Source organism: Suricata suricatta, chromosome 6 (assembly GCF_006229205.1).
Source record: "Suricata suricatta isolate VVHF042 chromosome 6, meerkat_22Aug2017_6uvM2_HiC, whole genome shotgun sequence".
In the NCBI taxonomy this organism is placed as follows: Eukaryota; Metazoa; Chordata; class Mammalia; order Carnivora; family Herpestidae; genus Suricata; species Suricata suricatta.
In genome coordinates, this window is record NC_043705.1 from 140,004,784 (window position 1) to 140,021,632 (window position 16,849).

At 51.4% G+C, this 16,849-nt stretch overlaps 1 protein-coding gene across 1 annotated transcript in view; it reads left to right on the forward strand.

The window, feature by feature from the left end:
* Positions 1-6: 6 nt before the first annotated feature.
* DAP (death associated protein) overlaps positions 7-16,849 on the forward strand; it is a 55,585-nt gene continuing 38,742 nt past the window's right edge. The window contains exons 1-2 of the mRNA XM_029941075.1: positions 7-107; positions 11,145-11,241. Of these exons, the coding sequence (XP_029796935.1) occupies position 107; positions 11,145-11,241 (98 nt within the window). The 5' untranslated portion in view covers positions 7-106. The remainder of the gene's footprint in view (positions 108-11,144; positions 11,242-16,849) is intronic.

A 16,849-nucleotide genomic window follows, 5' to 3' on the forward strand; every position in this document is an offset into this window, starting at 1 on the left:
GGGGGCTCCGGCTGGGCCCCGAGCGCCGCCGGCCGGTGAGAGTTGCGTGCAGATCTGCAGATCGGAAAGCCTGGAAGAAACTCGCTTGCACAACTTCGCCCGAGAAAGTAAGGGCCGAGCGCGTACTCAGAAGGGACGGACAGCTGTCTTAGGAAAAGGAGTAGCCGGAATGATGGAAAGCCGTGTTTATAGTGGCGTGGTGACGATTAATTGCAGGCTGACAGCATTTCGTGCGAATAAAAGAACCAGAGGAGCGGACATCATTTTTATAAATCATTAATCACTCAGTATGACTTCCCCTCTCCCGACTTTCTTTTCGTATCCAACTTTTTCTTAAAGGTGTTTTTCTTCGGACTCTTTTCTTGTTGCAAATCCTGAACTTCTGAGCCAAGGAAGTCAAATGCAGGAAAGAGTCAACTTTCTCAAAAAAAAAAAAAATACACACACACACACACACACACACACAAATCGAAGCAGACTTTTTAAGCTCACAGGGCCCACCCCTGCTCTGAGCACGGTTCCCGTTTGTTCTTTGGACTCTGTCCAGACGGGTCGCTGTCTGCTTCTCCTCCTCTTTGATAATGACAATCGATCCATATGGCAGGACACTGGGAGGGAATCAAGCCTCTATGTGTGCGGTCTAAACTGCACGCGTTAGTGTTACGAACCCAGTCTTCTAGTAACAGGACCCTTAGCGAAACATGGCTGCTTTTCGGGACTCACTTGAGCCCATTCTTGTTACAACCGAGTACCTTAGTCGCTGTCTGCTGTCCTCACAATAGGGCACGAATTTTCTGCCTCAACAGGGACAACAGAGCAGTTTTTAAATAAGGTGCATTCCGGAGCAGGTCATCTTTTTCGGTGAAAGAAGTTCTCAACAAGAAAACTGACACTCGTGAAGATTAATGGCTAATTGGTGTGTGGGGACTTAGGAGGCCTGGGATTTTAGGAAGATCATCTGGGGCCATCTGTACTGCACTAGTTACAAAAAAGAGAGTGCCTCAAAGAGATTTCTTTTAAAGATAACTCTGCCCTTGGATTCCTCCTGCTAGGGGTCCCCGTCCGGCTGCCTGCTGACCCGGACAGTTCTGTGCAGTTGTGCAGGAAGGGACCCCTCCAGGTACAGTCATGTCCTCGGACTCTGCGGCAAGAGTGTGCCTGTGTCCCCCTCCCCTCTCCATCCCTGGGTAACGAGTGGCATTAAAGTCTATCTGTTGGAATGATACCAAATCAAAGTAGCAGTAATTAAATTGCACGGAGAGACATATCCATATGGAGATTTTTAAGATCTGAGGTATAAACTGTACATTATTAGCTCCCTGGGAGAAATTTCATAAAGGACTCTGATTTTATTTGAATTGTAAACAGCTAGGCTTTGTGAGTTACAAATTGAATCGCTTATTTTATTTATGCCCTGAGGAGCAAGGAACCAACTTTTGTGCTGGTGAGCAGTGAACTTGGGGCTCTGGGTTTAGAGGCCTGTCACTTCTCTGGGGCTCACTTTTCCTAATCTTTGAAATGGGAGGGTTGGGCCAGCAGACCTTCCTCTGGGAAAGTCAGGACACTCTTAGCTGGACTGGGACCTGACTTCAGGACAGGTCTTTTCAGCCTTTGGATTCCCAGTCCAGCCGGAGCTGCTTAGAAACCCGTCACTGTTGTTCTGCATGTTCTAAGACTGGTCACGCTTGGCCAGAGTTGGAGGAAGGGCCTGGCATGCCGGCCCAGGGGTGCCAGTTAGAAAGAGGCCTTTTGCTTTCTACTGCTTGCGGTATTTTGCTTCCCAGGAGTGCCCCTCAGTGCACTCTCCAGGATCACAGATCCCCCCACGAGAAGCCTCTGGGCATGCTTGTTAACTCCAGCAAGGCTGGAGAGTAGGCAGTTCTGCAGAGTAAATGTTATTAAAAATTTTTTTAAAAAGACAACCACTATAATAAAGAATACTCATCAATGATAGCCAAGAGCACTGTTCATAAATAACACCCTTTAAAAACTTCGGGAATGCTTTCATTAAGTGCTTAAGTTGGATAACAAAGACTTGTGCTTAAATCCTCAATCGGAAGCAATAAAATTCTCTCCCATGACTATCTTCATGTTCTTCTGTGTTTTCTCATTATTGCTGTCTGAACCAGGGACCCTCCTGTGCGTTCCCACGCTGTTTCCTTACTATCTTATTACCTGCGCCTATCTACCTCTCTTCTCCTTGCTTCTGCCTGGGTCTTAGTAATACCTTCCTCCCCCCAGGGCGGGCACGGTGTCAGGCACAAAATCGTAACTAGCTCCCCAGTGAGTTTCTCCCAAGCCACGCCTCTTACCACCTCACGCTCTCCCCAGAGCCTCCGCGTCTCTGACCTTCTGCACTGTCTCCAGGGAGTCTTAGTGATGCAAAGAGGCTCTCCCAGTTTAGGTAGCATCTTAGTATCAGAAATAGTAACCAGCATGTGCTCAGTGTTACCATGTTTCCCTCTACCCTTGTCAACTCTTGGCTGAACTACTAATAAGAGACAGACTAACAAGAGAAAAACAGAACAAGTTTCGTAACACGTGCGCCTCCTGTATTTATGGGAGGGGCCAGGGAAAGCTGAGTAACTCCCCAAAGTGGCGCAAGCCACCACCTTAAGCACCTGCTTCAGGGAAGGACCAGTGGAGACACCGCCTCCTGTCATCCGGGTTCTTGGTAAAAGCAACACAGTCTTCATGATTTGAGACCTCGCCACTGCTCTCAGGCTATCTGCAGAGAAATGGGCTGAGACCGCTTGTTTTATGGGCGTTCTTGCAAATACAGATTAACCAAGTGAGAATTAGCGGGGTCTGTTTCATCAGATAGCTGGACCAGGGTCCCACGGCAGAAGGGAGAACGTAATTATCAGCCACACTATTACTCATTTCTGCCTGTGTTCGGGAGTTTGGGGCAACGATGTGGATAAAATCTCTCTGTTAAATACATTTTGCTGGGCCTCCATTTCCCAGGGTAGCCGAAACCATACGTCAGTAAAGTTCCCCTAATTCTACTATGGGATAGCTTTGAGCATCACTAATTCTACATACGGTTTTCTTTGAAAAGTAGACTTTCTTCTAGAACTGAGTCATACGGAAATACAAACCAGACAATATTTATTTAAAGTAAAATGGGAAGTCGACTACTTTTTTTTAGTAACTTCAAGGTAATTGAATTCTTTGTTACATTAATCATTCAGATGTGAGTTAAGGATGCATTTAAAAGGTTGTGGGTGATCATTCTCCCTAAATCATCTCCAGGAAGTGTTTTACATCACTGAGGCACATGTATTGCTAGCAATAAAAGACTAATTTGTCTTTTATTGTATTAACTGAAGAGTCTCAGATTCGCTAAGCACGCCCCAGTGCCCTCAACCCAATCACTGATTAACGCTCCTAGAGTACAGGAAGGAGTCTGTGTTTACTCCCAATGGGCCAAGAAAAGAGGAAGAAGAAGAAGCAGATGTTTCTAGTCCCTGCATTTTTTTTCCCCAAAAACTTGGAGTCGGGGTGGCACGCAGCGTTTCTAAAACATAGTTTAGGTTTCACTTTGTTCTTCAGGACTTTGCTTCGTGCTCTGGGAATGCTCTTCCCATTCCAGGCCGAGCCCCGCATGTCCGTGCTTGGTCCGGGCCGTGCTTTCCCCTCTCAGCTTGGGGAGTCCTTGTGTTGCTACAGGGAACCTCACTCTTGTACCAAGCACTGCACTCGTCACAGTTATGTTAAAAGCATGAAGCGTTAATTGCAGTTCTGTCAGTGACGCCAGTCGTGCACACCGCTGGACCCGACAGCCAGGGTCCCGGGCTGAGCTGGTCAGGCCGGCAGTCCTCCTGCGAGAAACGCGTGCAGAGGCCAAGGCCCCCCATGGCAGGCCCTGCGCGGAGGGGGCAGTGGGCGTAGGCCGTGGTGTGGGGACTCAGGGTAACATGTGACTGCCGCGTGTCACTGCATCCCTTTCCTACGGCTGCTGGAGGCGAAGTAAATGTACAGCCTTAAAGCAACGCAACCTCACTGTTCTGTCATCGGGAAGGTGAGAGGTCTACGCTGGGTCTCACTAGGCTTAGATCAGAGTGTCTGCATAGCTAGTTCTTTCTGGGAGCATTTGGGGGAGAATTCTTTTTTGGATTTTTTTTCCTGCCTTTCCCAGAATAGGCTTTTGTTAAGGTCAGCTGAGTAGCAACCTTAACCGCCCCCGCTCCGTCCCCCAGCAGGTAACCCAACACATTCATAGTTTCTGAGGACTAGTGCATGGGCGTCCTTGTGGGGGGACGGGGATGGATATTGCTGCCCCCTCAGCCTCCTCGCCCTGTAGTTGGCCAGGGCCAAGGTCAGGGGCCCACCTGCAAGGGCGGCTGGGATTGGGAGGAAGCCCTAGCCGGTCTGGCCTCAGGCGCCAGTCCATGGTGCCGGGTTTCTCCGCTGCACCTCCAGGCTCGGGTCCGCTTCTCCCTGCACATCTAGAAATCAGCTTCCCAAACCTGGAGGATGCCCGCGTGGCTGCCCTCACCCTCCCCTCAGCTTTGGCCCAGTCTGCTCAGCAGGGTCCCTGTCCTGGTCGCCACGCTGTCTGTCCTTTGCACAGCTCCACTGTGGAGGGCAGCCTGGCCTGTCTAGGTCTGGTCCAGAGCTCCAGGACCCTGGCTGTCATGCCATGACCGTGAACTTCATTTCCGCCCCTGGAAAGTGACCGGATTGCCCTGTGTAACCTCAGGGCCTTGCCACCTTCCTTTTCGATTCCAAGCGCAGAATAGCAGTTTCCCTTCCTTCTTCCTCTGCTCCCTTAGAGATCAAGCCATCGGGCACAGCAGCACAAGTTCGGGAATTTATCAGGGGCTCGTTTTTTAGCACAAGCCATTGCTTACCGCCCCCTGCCCCCACCCCAGCCCATGGACCTGGAAGCCTCGCCAATGGGTTCTCTGTGCCCGCTTCTGGCAGCCGTTTCTGCTAACTGCTGTGGACCTTGCTCCTTTGTCCCCATCGCCACCTGACCTCCCAGTCCTCGGGACACGGCGGGGGTCCGGCCCCACCTTCCACCTCGCTCGCCTGCCCCTGCCTGTCCTGCCTGAGATCCCTGGGTTTGCTCCTAATCTCCAGCCTCCGGTCAGCTGTGGCCAGGTTTCTTTTGTTCTCACCTGAATGGCCTGGGAGCCTGTGCCTCCTCCTTTTCCCTCGAATATCATTTCAGCAGCTCCTCTCCGGTAAAGACACAGATGCTGCACGCTTTCACATCGTGCTGTGACTCCTGCGGTCAGTGCTTTGGGGACATTTGTGTGCAGTGGGGGCTGAGACGTGAGTAATCCTAGGGAGAGCCTTCTCGTCCCCCTGCCCGACTTCCAGCTGGGGGTCCCTCTAGCCTGCTACTGAGCGAGACAGAAAGCTGCCCATGACCCCTTCCAGCCAATGCACCCCGACCCCCGAGGAGAGGCCCCGGCCACAGGAGAGGGTGCTCAGTGTGTCCTAGCTGGCAGAGTCTGACCAAGGAAGATGCTGCCTCCCCTCCCGTTACCCCGGAGGCAGGAAGCTCCTCTGCAGAGAGCCTTGAAGGTCAAACCCACAGTCTTCCCCAGCCTGGTGGCAGGAGGCAGAGCCCGCCTGGGCCATCACTGTGTGTTTCTGCGCGGTCCGGCGATGCGCTCTGTCTCCTGGAAGGTCCAAGCACAGAAAGGCTTGCAGGTGTGATGAAGGGTACAGGCTGTGGGGTCAGATCTGGCTCTGCGCTGCTTCGGGCCCACTGGCAGGATCCACGCTGCAGTGTAAGGCAGGAAATCTTGTGGCCAGTGGTGAGAAAGGGGCCTGCACGCAGCCGTGGTACAATGCTGAAGAGCAGAGCTGAAGGCCTAGCCAGGACCTGATTCTCCAGAAACTTCCACACTTAGATGGTGACACACCGACCACAGTCCTGGTGACGGTTAGCTGGCCACATCAGCGGAGCACCCAGTGGGGAGCACTCCACAGGGTGTCTTCCTGACTCCCCCACCCCCACCGGTCCAGACTGTCATCCCTGTGTTACATCTGAGGCAGCTGTTGTGAGGGACAGGACGGCACCAAGGACACCGGCTGGGGAGGTCTGAGCACTAGATCCTGCGTGTTAAGTCCCATTTAATAAGAGGAGTCGTTGCCATGTGCCAGGCGCTGTGGGAGCCGTTTCACACGTGCAAACTCAGTCCTGAGCACACCCCTGGGGGGGAGCACCGCCTCTGGTTCTCCACAGACGGAGCACCTGAGGCACAGAGTGGCAGCACCACACACACACACACACACACACACACACACACACACACACATGGGCAGAGCCAGGGTTGGAGCCCCAGGATCCGACTCCAGGCTCCATGCCCCTCACGTGCGCACAGCACTTCTGTTCCTTGAATTTGAAGCTCTCATTTGAGAGGAACTCTGAGTTCTTTTTTTCCTAAAGTCTCATAAAAATACTTACATGTGCAAAGATTTCTGAAAAACAACCCTGCCTTGTATTTTTTACAAATGAGGAGTTCAAGTGACTTTGAGAAAACAGACACAACACATGTGCGCCGTCATGTATCTGCCAGGACGGCCAGTTGAAATGAAGCTGTCTCGGCATTGAGTTATCATCATATTGGCACTTTTTATTGCTGCATTAAACACCACATACACTGTGAGGGACTCATGAACTTAATTGTTTTTATAAAGCAAATTAAATGAAGTGCTAATGAGGGGGGGGCGACCGAGCCTTGACACGTGGAGCGACTTCGACAGGCGTGGATGGGCAGCTCTGTGCAAACTTCGGGCTGGCTGATTTCAAATGTCAACTTGACCTTCATGGTCCACTTTCTTTGTAGTTGGTTATTCAGCCCTTTTCCCTTTAGTCCATTTCTAGAACATACCTGTGAGCTGTAGTTTTAACGTGTCATGTCTGCCAAGTTGACATGATTCAGACATCCGTTTTTAAGTGGGCACGAGTATTAGTCAGCCCAGGCTGCTGTAAGAAAACCCCACAGACGGGGACTCATTTTCTCGCAGTTTGTGGAGGCTGGAGGTCTAAGGTCAAGGTCCTGGCAGGTCCGGTTTCTCCTGAGGCCTCTCTCCTGGGCTTGCAGACCACTGTCTTCTTACTGTGTCCTCATGTGACTTTTCCTCCATGCCGCCACCCCTGCATCCCTTCTTTCTCTTGGAAGGATACCGGCCGTGTTGGATTAGGACCCACCCTAACCTCCTCCTTAAAGGCCCATCTGCAACTACATTCTGATGTTCTGGGGTGAGCGCTTCAACATGTGAGCTTGGGGGGCACATCACAGCCCGTAGAACCTTTAATCAGTTCCTAATGGGTGTGGGCAAAGGGTGGGGTATATGGGGAGGAATTAAATTTTAAAAAAACTTTTCAGGGCACCTGGGTGGCTCAGTTGGCTAAGCATCCGAATTCAGCTCAGGTCATGAATTCAGGGTTTGTGGGTTTGAGCCCCATGTCAGGCTCTGTACTGACAGCTCAAAGCTTGGAGCCTGCTTCAGATTCTGTGTCTCCATCTCTCTCTGTACCTCCCCTGCTCATGCTGTCTCTCTCTCTCTCTCTCTCTCTCTCTCTCTCAAAAATAAACTTTAACAACAATTCAGGGAAATTCTTACAGCCCCCTTTAGCCAAAAACATAACTCCCTAATCTTCTGTTTCAATAGAGTAGAAAATTAACATAGTACAGAATTTTATTTTAGTTTCTGTTTCTTAAGGTTTGACCGAATTTGATAAGCCACCTGCAGTGGAGTTTTTTGCTTTCTTTCCTTCCAGAAAAAAATCTGAGCCCAAAACAAGGGCGATGCCCCAGGTACCACACCCAAAGAAACAAATTCAGAACACTTAGCATGAGCCTTGGGCCCACATGAGGCAGGGGTGGCTTCTCTCCCGCTTTGTATCAGGGCACCAAGCTCATTTACCCCAAGACCCCAACATAAAACGGAGTGCTCAGAGGTCAACCCTGTGGAGCAGGAGCAGAGCATAGATGCCCAGCAGCAAGTGGGATGCTGGGGAGCTACTCCCCTTTAGCCTGGGCTCTGGGGCAGGAGGAAATTCTTCCTAAGAACATGTAAACCCAGGGCTGCAAGTTCAAATTCGCGCTGTTTGGCAATTCCTGTTCTGATTGGATTTCCAGGCACCTGCACAAGTGGTTTGACACAAGTGTGTATGGTCTCTTTCCCAAGGGATGCTGTCTGTGCCCCAGGCCCCCAAGGACCCCCTCCCACCCCGGACAAGGCTGTACTGACAGGAAGCTCATTATCTACAATCACCAGAACGAGAGTGAGAATCAGCAGACACACCTCGCAGTGGGATTAGACTCCCAAGGACCTCAGACCACAGAATAACTGAATGTACGACTACACAAGTATGCCTAAAATGATTACATAGAGAAAAGCATTAAAAACACAAGACATCAATAAGACCCTATCAAATAAAAGACTGGGTGAATTTGAGGGGGAAAATAAAGCCCTAGAAATGAAAAATCAAATGATTAAAATAAAAATCAATAGATGGGCCCGGGGCATCTGGGTGGCTCAGTCAGTTGAGTGTCCGACTTTCGCACAGGTCACGAGTTCGAGCCCCACGTCGGGCTCTGGGCTGACAGCTGAGAGCCTGGAGCCCGCTTCGGTTCTGTGTCTCCCTCTCTCTCTGCTCTTCCCCTGCTCGTGCTCTTTCTCTTCAAAAATAAATAAACATTTTTAAACATTTTTATAAATTCAATAGATGGGCTAAAATGCAGATTTTTGGAAGAATCATCACACAGGATTATCTTTCCTCCTTTCCGAGTAGAACGTCCCTTGGAAAGAATTCATGTTGGCAGCAGATGTGTCCTCAGACACAGCCCTTTATGTCACTCACCCTCTGCTTTGCATTTTTCCATTGGCTGCTTGCTGCCAGACGCGGCTGGCTTCCTGAAGCCCAGGGGCCACCAACTCTCGCTGGGAAATCGAAAACTCATAACCTCCAAGTGTGGGAGCCTGAGGGTGTTTCTCACATTTTCCTTCCTGTTCTTTAGAACCATAAGGAGACTTGTCCTGGACCTTTCTTAGTTCAGCAGGGCCCAGAGGATGGCCTGCCCTGCTGGCTGGCAGTGATCAGAGCCGTGCGGAGGAAGGGGTGCACCGCGGTGAGCCCCACACCGCGACCCCGGGGGCCATGAGCACAGGTCCCTTGGCTGTACTCGCCTGCCGATGTGCTGTTCCGGCTGCTGCACAGGGCCCAGCCAGGACTGGCGACTTAAAAACAGCAGGATCCCTCACAGCTCTGGAGGCTTGAGGCCAAGGTCAAGGCCCCAGCAGATTCAGTGTCTAGTGATTTAGCTGCCTGGTGAACAGCCAGCCATCTTTATGTTGCGTCCTCACATGGGGGGGACGACAAGGTACCTCTGGGGGCACCTCTGGGGTCTTTTATACAAGCCCTGACCCCATCCAGGAGGGCCCCATTATGACCTAATCACCTCCCAGAGGTCCCATCTCCAAACACCATCACGTGGAGGTTAGGTTTCAACAGCTGCTCTTACTTAACGACCTTCGGATGCAGCTCTTACCCCTTTCTGCAGATGACGCAGCCAGGCTTTGAGGGGCTGAATAGTCCGAAACCATACAGCTGAGGACAGTGTTGTGGCTTTCTGACCCCAACGCACGTGCTGGTGACTGTCCCGGGAAGCTGGCCTTTTGTGGACATAAAGCCCACATTTCCAGACCATTCTGTGGAGTCCTGTGGTCCTAAAGGATGAGAACCAGCATTCCTGGGGTGCAAGGGATGTCTGGGGTCATATGAACTTGGGGAAGGTGCTGTGCCCTGTGGCCCTCAGGAAGCTTACAACGCTTGCTGAAGGCCAAGAAACTGTCTCGAGGAAACCCACTCATTTGTTCAACCCAGGAGTTCCACACAACAGATCCTAGATTCCCCATTTCTTAGGTTTGTTTTGTTCTGTCTTTGTTTGCTTTCTTGCAAAGCAGTATTAACATATTAGCCATTGAGGAAACACAGATCAAAGTACAATAAGGTAACACTTTACAGGGACTAGGATGGCGATCGTTAAAAAGTTAGCCAGTAACAAGTGTTGGCGAGCTTGCTGATAAATCGGCACCCACGGGCTGGCGGGACTGTAAAATGGCGCCCTGGCTTTGGAAGATCGCTTGGCAGCTTCTCAGAAGCTTCTGTGCTTCTCAGAAGTACAGTTCTGTGTAACACAGCCGCTCCGCTTCTACGTGGATCCCACGGGGATGACGGCGCACAAAAACGTGTACACTCGTGGTTCGTGGCTGCGTTATTCATACTAGTCACAAAGCGAGGACAGCCTTGATGTCCCTCAGCAGACAAAGGGGTACGGACAATGTGGTCTATCCGTGCAGCCACAGAAAGGAATGAAGGGCTGACACGGGCTGGCACATGGATGGACCTTGGAAATGTGCTGAGTGAAGGAAGCTGGTCAAATATTCGGGACAGGCAAACCCAGATGAGGGGCTGCTGAGAGCTGGGGGAGGGGCCCCGGGAGGGACCATTAACGGTATGGGGTTTCTGTTTGGGTGACAACGGTGTGCTGGGATTGGTTGTGGCAGTCGCTGTACAACTCTGCAGAGTACACACAAAACCCTTGACTGTGCCCTGTAGGTGGGTGACCTGTATGTGCATTATGTGTCAGGACGGCCCGTTTTTAAAAACAGAGTTAATACGTGCCAACACTGAGGCTTCCTGGCGCAGTTTGGGGACAGCAGCCACGGACGCCTTGGCTGCTGCCTGCGTGGGCTCTGTGACAGTGACACCTGTGGCTGTACCGCCCCATCCAAAGCATCATCGGTATTTGAGAAAATGTCACAGGGCAGGGATTAAGTGGGACCCCGTGGCGGCAAGAAGATGCTCAGAAAGAACCCAAGGCAAGCAGCCGCCACCTTCTCCACGTATTTATGCTCTGCCTCCACTCCTGCTCTTGCAAAGTCCATGTGGGAAGCACACAGGACGAACAAGAGTCTTGGGAAGCGTCTAAGGGCATCTGGAGGAAAAGATCGCCGTGGCTGCCGCGTCATCCTCGCACTGGCCTCGGTCGTTAGTCATGGTCACTGCCCGGTCATCGGGACTAACTTGTGGCTCTAGGGGGGACGGAACCCGCAGTCCTCTGGCGGTTCCATTGCCACGTTGCTCACACCCCACTCTGTCTCCTTTGTAGTGAAAGCCGGCGGGATGCGCATCGTGCAGAAACACCCACATTCGGGAGACACCAAAGAGGAGAAAGACAAGGACGACCAGGAGTGGGAGAGCCCCAGGTGAGAACGCAGGTGCCTGGCTCGCAGCCAGCAGTTACTCGGTGAAACATTAACGTGTGTCCCCCGCCCCGCGCGCCTGACGACCCCTCGCCTGTGGTCTCCTGCGCTGCCTGTTTCTTTCTCTCCTGATCAGTGAGGCTTTGTCTCCAGACAGGAGGAGTGGGCCTCTGGAGCCTCTGTCCTGACTCAGCGGCGCATCGCCTGGCTGTCCGTCCACGGGCAGTGCCCTCAGTGTCCACGGCAATATTGAAGGAGCCTTGAGACTCTTGAAAACGCCATTGTGGTTGAATCCCTGGGCAGCCTGGCATCTGCGCCGCTGAGACAGTGAACTACAGATTTAAAACCGTCACAAGCATCTGGACCCTCCCGTTCTTCCGCCAAATCGAAACTGACGAGGCCCCACCCTCAGGAGTGCCCAGGTGTCCTTAAGTGACATCTCTGACCCCCACTCCCCCCGGGTCCCCAACAGCTGCTCTGTCTGCGGCGCCCCCAGCTCTGTCTGTTACCTGTTTTCCCTGGAGGTTCTGATGTCCGGTTTGGCCCCAGAACCCCGCTGCAGATCTCTTCCCTTCCACCCTGTGATGTGCAAACATTCGACGCCAGTGCACGCACAGCTCTCTGAGCTTGTCCGCGAACCAGAGAGTGAACGCCGGGCTTTGGGCCTCACACCGTGTCCCCGGAGGGGGGATGCAGTGTGGGAAGGGTGTGGAAGGGAGCTGACCTGTGTTTCTGCAGCCCTGGTGTACCACCTTCAGTCCGGTAGTCCTGAGTAGCAGGTGGGGATCACCCCGATTTTCACATGGGACACACGTCCACATGCCTATGCCGGGTGCCTTTTGAGTTATTGGATCAGGGATTTCAACCTGGGTCTATACTGCTTGGAATTTACCCAAGGGAAACAGGAGTGCTGATGCATAGGAGCACATGTACCCCAATGTTCACAGCAGCAATGTCAACAATAGCCAAAACATGGAAAGAGCCTAAATGTCCATCACCTGATGAGTGGATCAAGAAGATGTGGTATATATACACAATGGAGTACTACATGGCAATGAGAAAGAACGACATATGGCCATTTGTAGGAAAGTGGATGGACCTTGAGGGTGTCATGCTAAGTGAAATAAGTCAGGCGGAGGACAGATACCATGTGTTTTCACTCATATTTGGAACAGGAGAGACCTAAAAGAGGGCCATGGGGAGGAGAAAAAATAGTTAAGGAGAGGGAGGGAGGCAAACCATGAGAGACTCTTAAACACAGAGAACAAGCTGAGGGTTGAGGAGGGGTAGGGGAGAGGGGAAGGGGATGATGGGCACTGAGTGCTGTATGGAACCCAACTTGATAATAAACCATAAATAAATGAATAAACCTGGGTCTAACAGGGTCCATGCAGGCCAGGCTTCCGAAAGAGTAGCCCCCAAGAGCATGCGCCCGGTGAGAGGACATCCGTGTTCTTGGGAACCCCGCGTGCCCCTGCGTGAATGTGCTGCCCCACGGGGCGTTTCCTGTGGAACCTCCCAGCCCGCAGTCGCCGGAGGGGCAGACAAAACTGGGGGCAACGTTTCCAGGCGGTCGTCGCCCGTTTTAAATCGTGACGTGAGCCACGCCAAGGCTCTTCTGTTTCAAAAGAAGAAGGCAGTTAAAGATACTTCCAGAATTCCCTTTCTCACTGGCTATTGTCACGCTGCTCGCTGTGTGTGAAACATCGCAGCCTCCGTAACTCTCCTAGGGGTCCACAGTCCTGGATCCGAACACCTTGGGGCCCCATTTGTTTCAGAGTTGGGGAGTCTGGGGGTCCCGTGAGAATGAAAGCCTGGACACGCGGCCCCCGGACCAGGGCCTCGGGCAGCCCAGTGGGATCTGTGTGTGATGTTTGTAAAGGTACCGCCTTGGGTCAGTTCCCGGTTACTTCTGTGTCCGTCTAAGTGACAAGGAAACCTGCGGTTTTTGGACATTTGTTGAACTCGGTGCCGAGGAGGAGCGTTCGGGCCTGTGTCATTTCCTCCGCGACATAACCCAGGGCGTGGCGTCTCCTTACCCAGTGGTTCCACCAGGGAGAAGGCGGTGGGAGAGAAAGCCTTGCCTGGGGAGCTCACGGAACACGTTTTCTGCGTGAGTTTGAGCGGAGTAAGGCACAAATAGCTATTTCCCTGTGGAGCACGGTGTCAGTACGGCGAGAGTTGATCATTTATTATCATGTTTAGAAATAAAGACTGAGCAGCCTCCTCGTTTTCTTCCTATTGATTTTTTTTCATGAGGTGAAATACGGCATTTATCGAAGACATGCAATTTAAATAAATATGCCAGAGGATGAGTGATTGCAAGACAAAGGAGCCAGCACACCAGCACCTAGACCTTAACATCCTGCCTCAAAGATTCGTCCTCTGCGGAACCAAGAATCTTGAAGCAGGCTGATTGCAGCGCAGGATTTGCATAGCACATGAGCGAGGGTTCTGGTTTTTATTTTTCCCCTGTAGCAAAATTGCTGTCATATGGTCCTCGGGAGTGTGTTAGCTCCTGGGCCCTTGACTTCGGCCTGGCTCCTGACCGCTGTGGGTGAAACCACTTGACACTCCACTGGCAGCTGGGGCTCGCCTCTGGAGGCTCTTAAGCTGTTGACAAATGTTGCCAACACATGCCCTTCCGAGTCTCTGTGCCTGGCCTGGGACTCTGGGCAAGAGATTTCTTCCACCGCCGTGCACGCCTCAGCTCTCCAGGGGCCTGACTGAGTAATCGCAGCCCGCCGCCATCGCCAGTGTTCTAGAACACAGTGCATTCTGTCCTCCGTGCTCGGTCCATCTGAATTCATCACATCCTTGTAACTACTCTGTTCCTTGTCATCCATCCCCGTTTCCGAGTTGGTTATTGATTAACCCCATTCCAGACTGCTACTCCCTCTTCTACAGCTCAGAGAGGTCAAGTGACTTCTCTAAGGTGACACAGCGAATGAGAGGCACTCCAGCAGAGTCCAGAGTCCTCACTGTTGACCCCTAAGCTGTGCTTGCCAGTGGAGCACCTGTTGTGTCCCGGGCACTTACAAAGTGTTTCACGCCAGGGGTAAAGCTCACACCCCCTGGGCACCTGGGTGGCTCAGGCCGTTAAGCGTCCGACTCTCGATTTCACCTCAGGTCATGATCTCAGGGTTTGTGAGTTTGAGCCCCGCATCCGGCTCTCTGCTATCAGCACAGAGAGAGCTGCTTTGGATCCTCTGTCCCTTTCTCTCTTACTGCCCTTCCTCCACTCTCTCTCACAAAAATAAACAAACATTAAAAAAATCTCACACCACCCATAGGCCGTATTACTGTGCCCATTATAGAGACGAGGAAGCCAAGGCTTAGGGAGGTTATCTGGCCCAGTGACACGTAGCCAGTTAGTGGCCAGGCCACGATTCAGCCCTCATTCTGTCTTGACTTGGAGACTCATGCCCCTAATATACTATAGAAACCCCCAAGTTGACACAGTAAACAGAATGTGAATCCAGTCCTTTTATAAAATACACTGGCTGATTCCGGATTGCCTGAGGCCTTCCCATATTCCTCCAGCCTGTGATTCTCCCCGTGCACTGTTGCTGTCAGAAGATGATGTCATTATCATCTTACGGGGTTGGGGGGGATGGGCTGTCTTTGCCTTACATACAAAAAGGCCTGTTATTTGCAGACTTTGTTAAACATTTCCTTATTCTCTTGGAAGTACCAGGCATGTGACCTCAACATCCACATGGCCTTGGTCCTAAAGTTTTCTTTTTTTTCAGGTTTTGATCCAGGTGTCCTCTGGACATCAAAATAAGTATAGAGTCTCAAATGCCAGTTTCCTCCTTAGATCTGTGTATGCAAAACCCTCGGTTTTCCATTCCTGGTTTTTGTACCTGACTCCTCATTAACGTTTACTGACTCATGTCTGGCGGCTTCCTTCATCGTTAATCCTAAAATCACACACCGATTCCGGAGAACGGCTAGCGATAGCATTCCGATGTGACGAAACAAAACCAAAAACACGGCCGCTTTTACTTGCAGTTATGTTTTCTTGCACATATTTATACTGTTCTTCTTCCTTTAATCTTGCCATTTTCTAAGGGTTTACTGATAATTTCCTAAGCTGCCAAGTCATTTTGAGATGCTACATTTTATTTTATTTTATTTTTTGAAGTGAGGTTGGATGAAAATCCATTTATAAGGATTTTTTTCTTTTATAATTTATTGTCAAATTGGTTTCCATGTAACGCCCAGAGCTCATCCCGACAAGTGCCCTCCCTCCATCACCCCCCTCCCTCTCCCCCCTCCCCCATTAGCCCTTAGTTTGTTCTTACTATTCAAGAGTCTCTCGTGGTTTGCCCCCTCCCTCTCCCGGACTATTGAGATGCTACATTTTAAAAAGGAAAAAAAGGGCAGTAGCAGCAATGTGACAGTGTCGCCCCAGGGTCCCTGTCAAGCTGAGCGCTGGGTCCCTGTGACCCCTCATATCCGAGAAGCGGGCTGGGCTTCATAACGATGAGCCAGCGCCGTCCCGAGAGCTGCTGGGCTCCCGTTCGGAGCCCACCCAGCTAAGGAAGCCGTGGTTTTCCCCCAGCGCCCGGTGTCGAGGGTAGTGAGATGAAGCGCGTGCTCAACTACGGGAAAGAGAAACTGCAGGCGCAGAATGGACTTAGGAGACCGTGGGATTTGCTAAGGAACACGCACTGAGGCCAGACCGTGGATGGAGCGTGGGGCAAAATACTGAAAAGGGTATGTGACAGCAGGGGTGAACTAGAAATGCCAGGGTTAGGGTGTGGACGAGGTGGGGGGCGGGGGGGAAGGGAGGGGGAGGTAGGGATGGGACTGATAAGGACACAGAGTGGGCAGCCCTTGCTGAGCGTGGGTTTCTCTCTGACTTAGAACCTCACGTACCCGGAAAAATAAGCAAACAATTCCAATTTTGCAGCATGGGAGAGAGATGCAGAATGGAATCCAGACAGGAACAGATGAACTTAATTTTAATACAGATGATTAATGTAACCCATGGAAAGACTGGGGAAGAAAATACCTTCACCAATAATTTTGTAAAACAGTATTTCAACTGGATACTCTAAGACTAAAGACAAAACACACACACACACACAACTGTCCAGAAATGCTGCATTCCAGTTAGTAGATGTGTTTCTTACAAGGGTTTGGGTTAGCAATTCTGAAATTGCATTGGTGCATACCAGGCCTGAACGAGTATGTAAATATGTCGTGGATACTGAGGGTGACGCTTCTCATTGCCGGAGGGAGAGGTCCCAGCTGGAAAGAGGGAACTGAAGTGAGCTTTGTGGTGTTGAATCGGAATTGGAGATATTTGTATGAACTCAGGTTTAAATGACGGACGGATGGATGGATGGATGGATGGATGGATGAGTGGATGGGTGGATGGATGGATGAGTGGATGGGTGGATGGATGGATGAGTGGATGAACAGGAGGCACATGCCGACGCCTTCATCCATGCAGAAATAAAGATGAGGGTGCCTGGGTAGCTCTGTTGGTTAAGTGTCTGACTCTTGATTTTGACTCAGGTCATAATCTCACAGTTCATGGGTTCGAGTCCCCCACTGGCCTTTGCACTGACTGCATGGAGCCTGCTTGGGATTCTCTCTG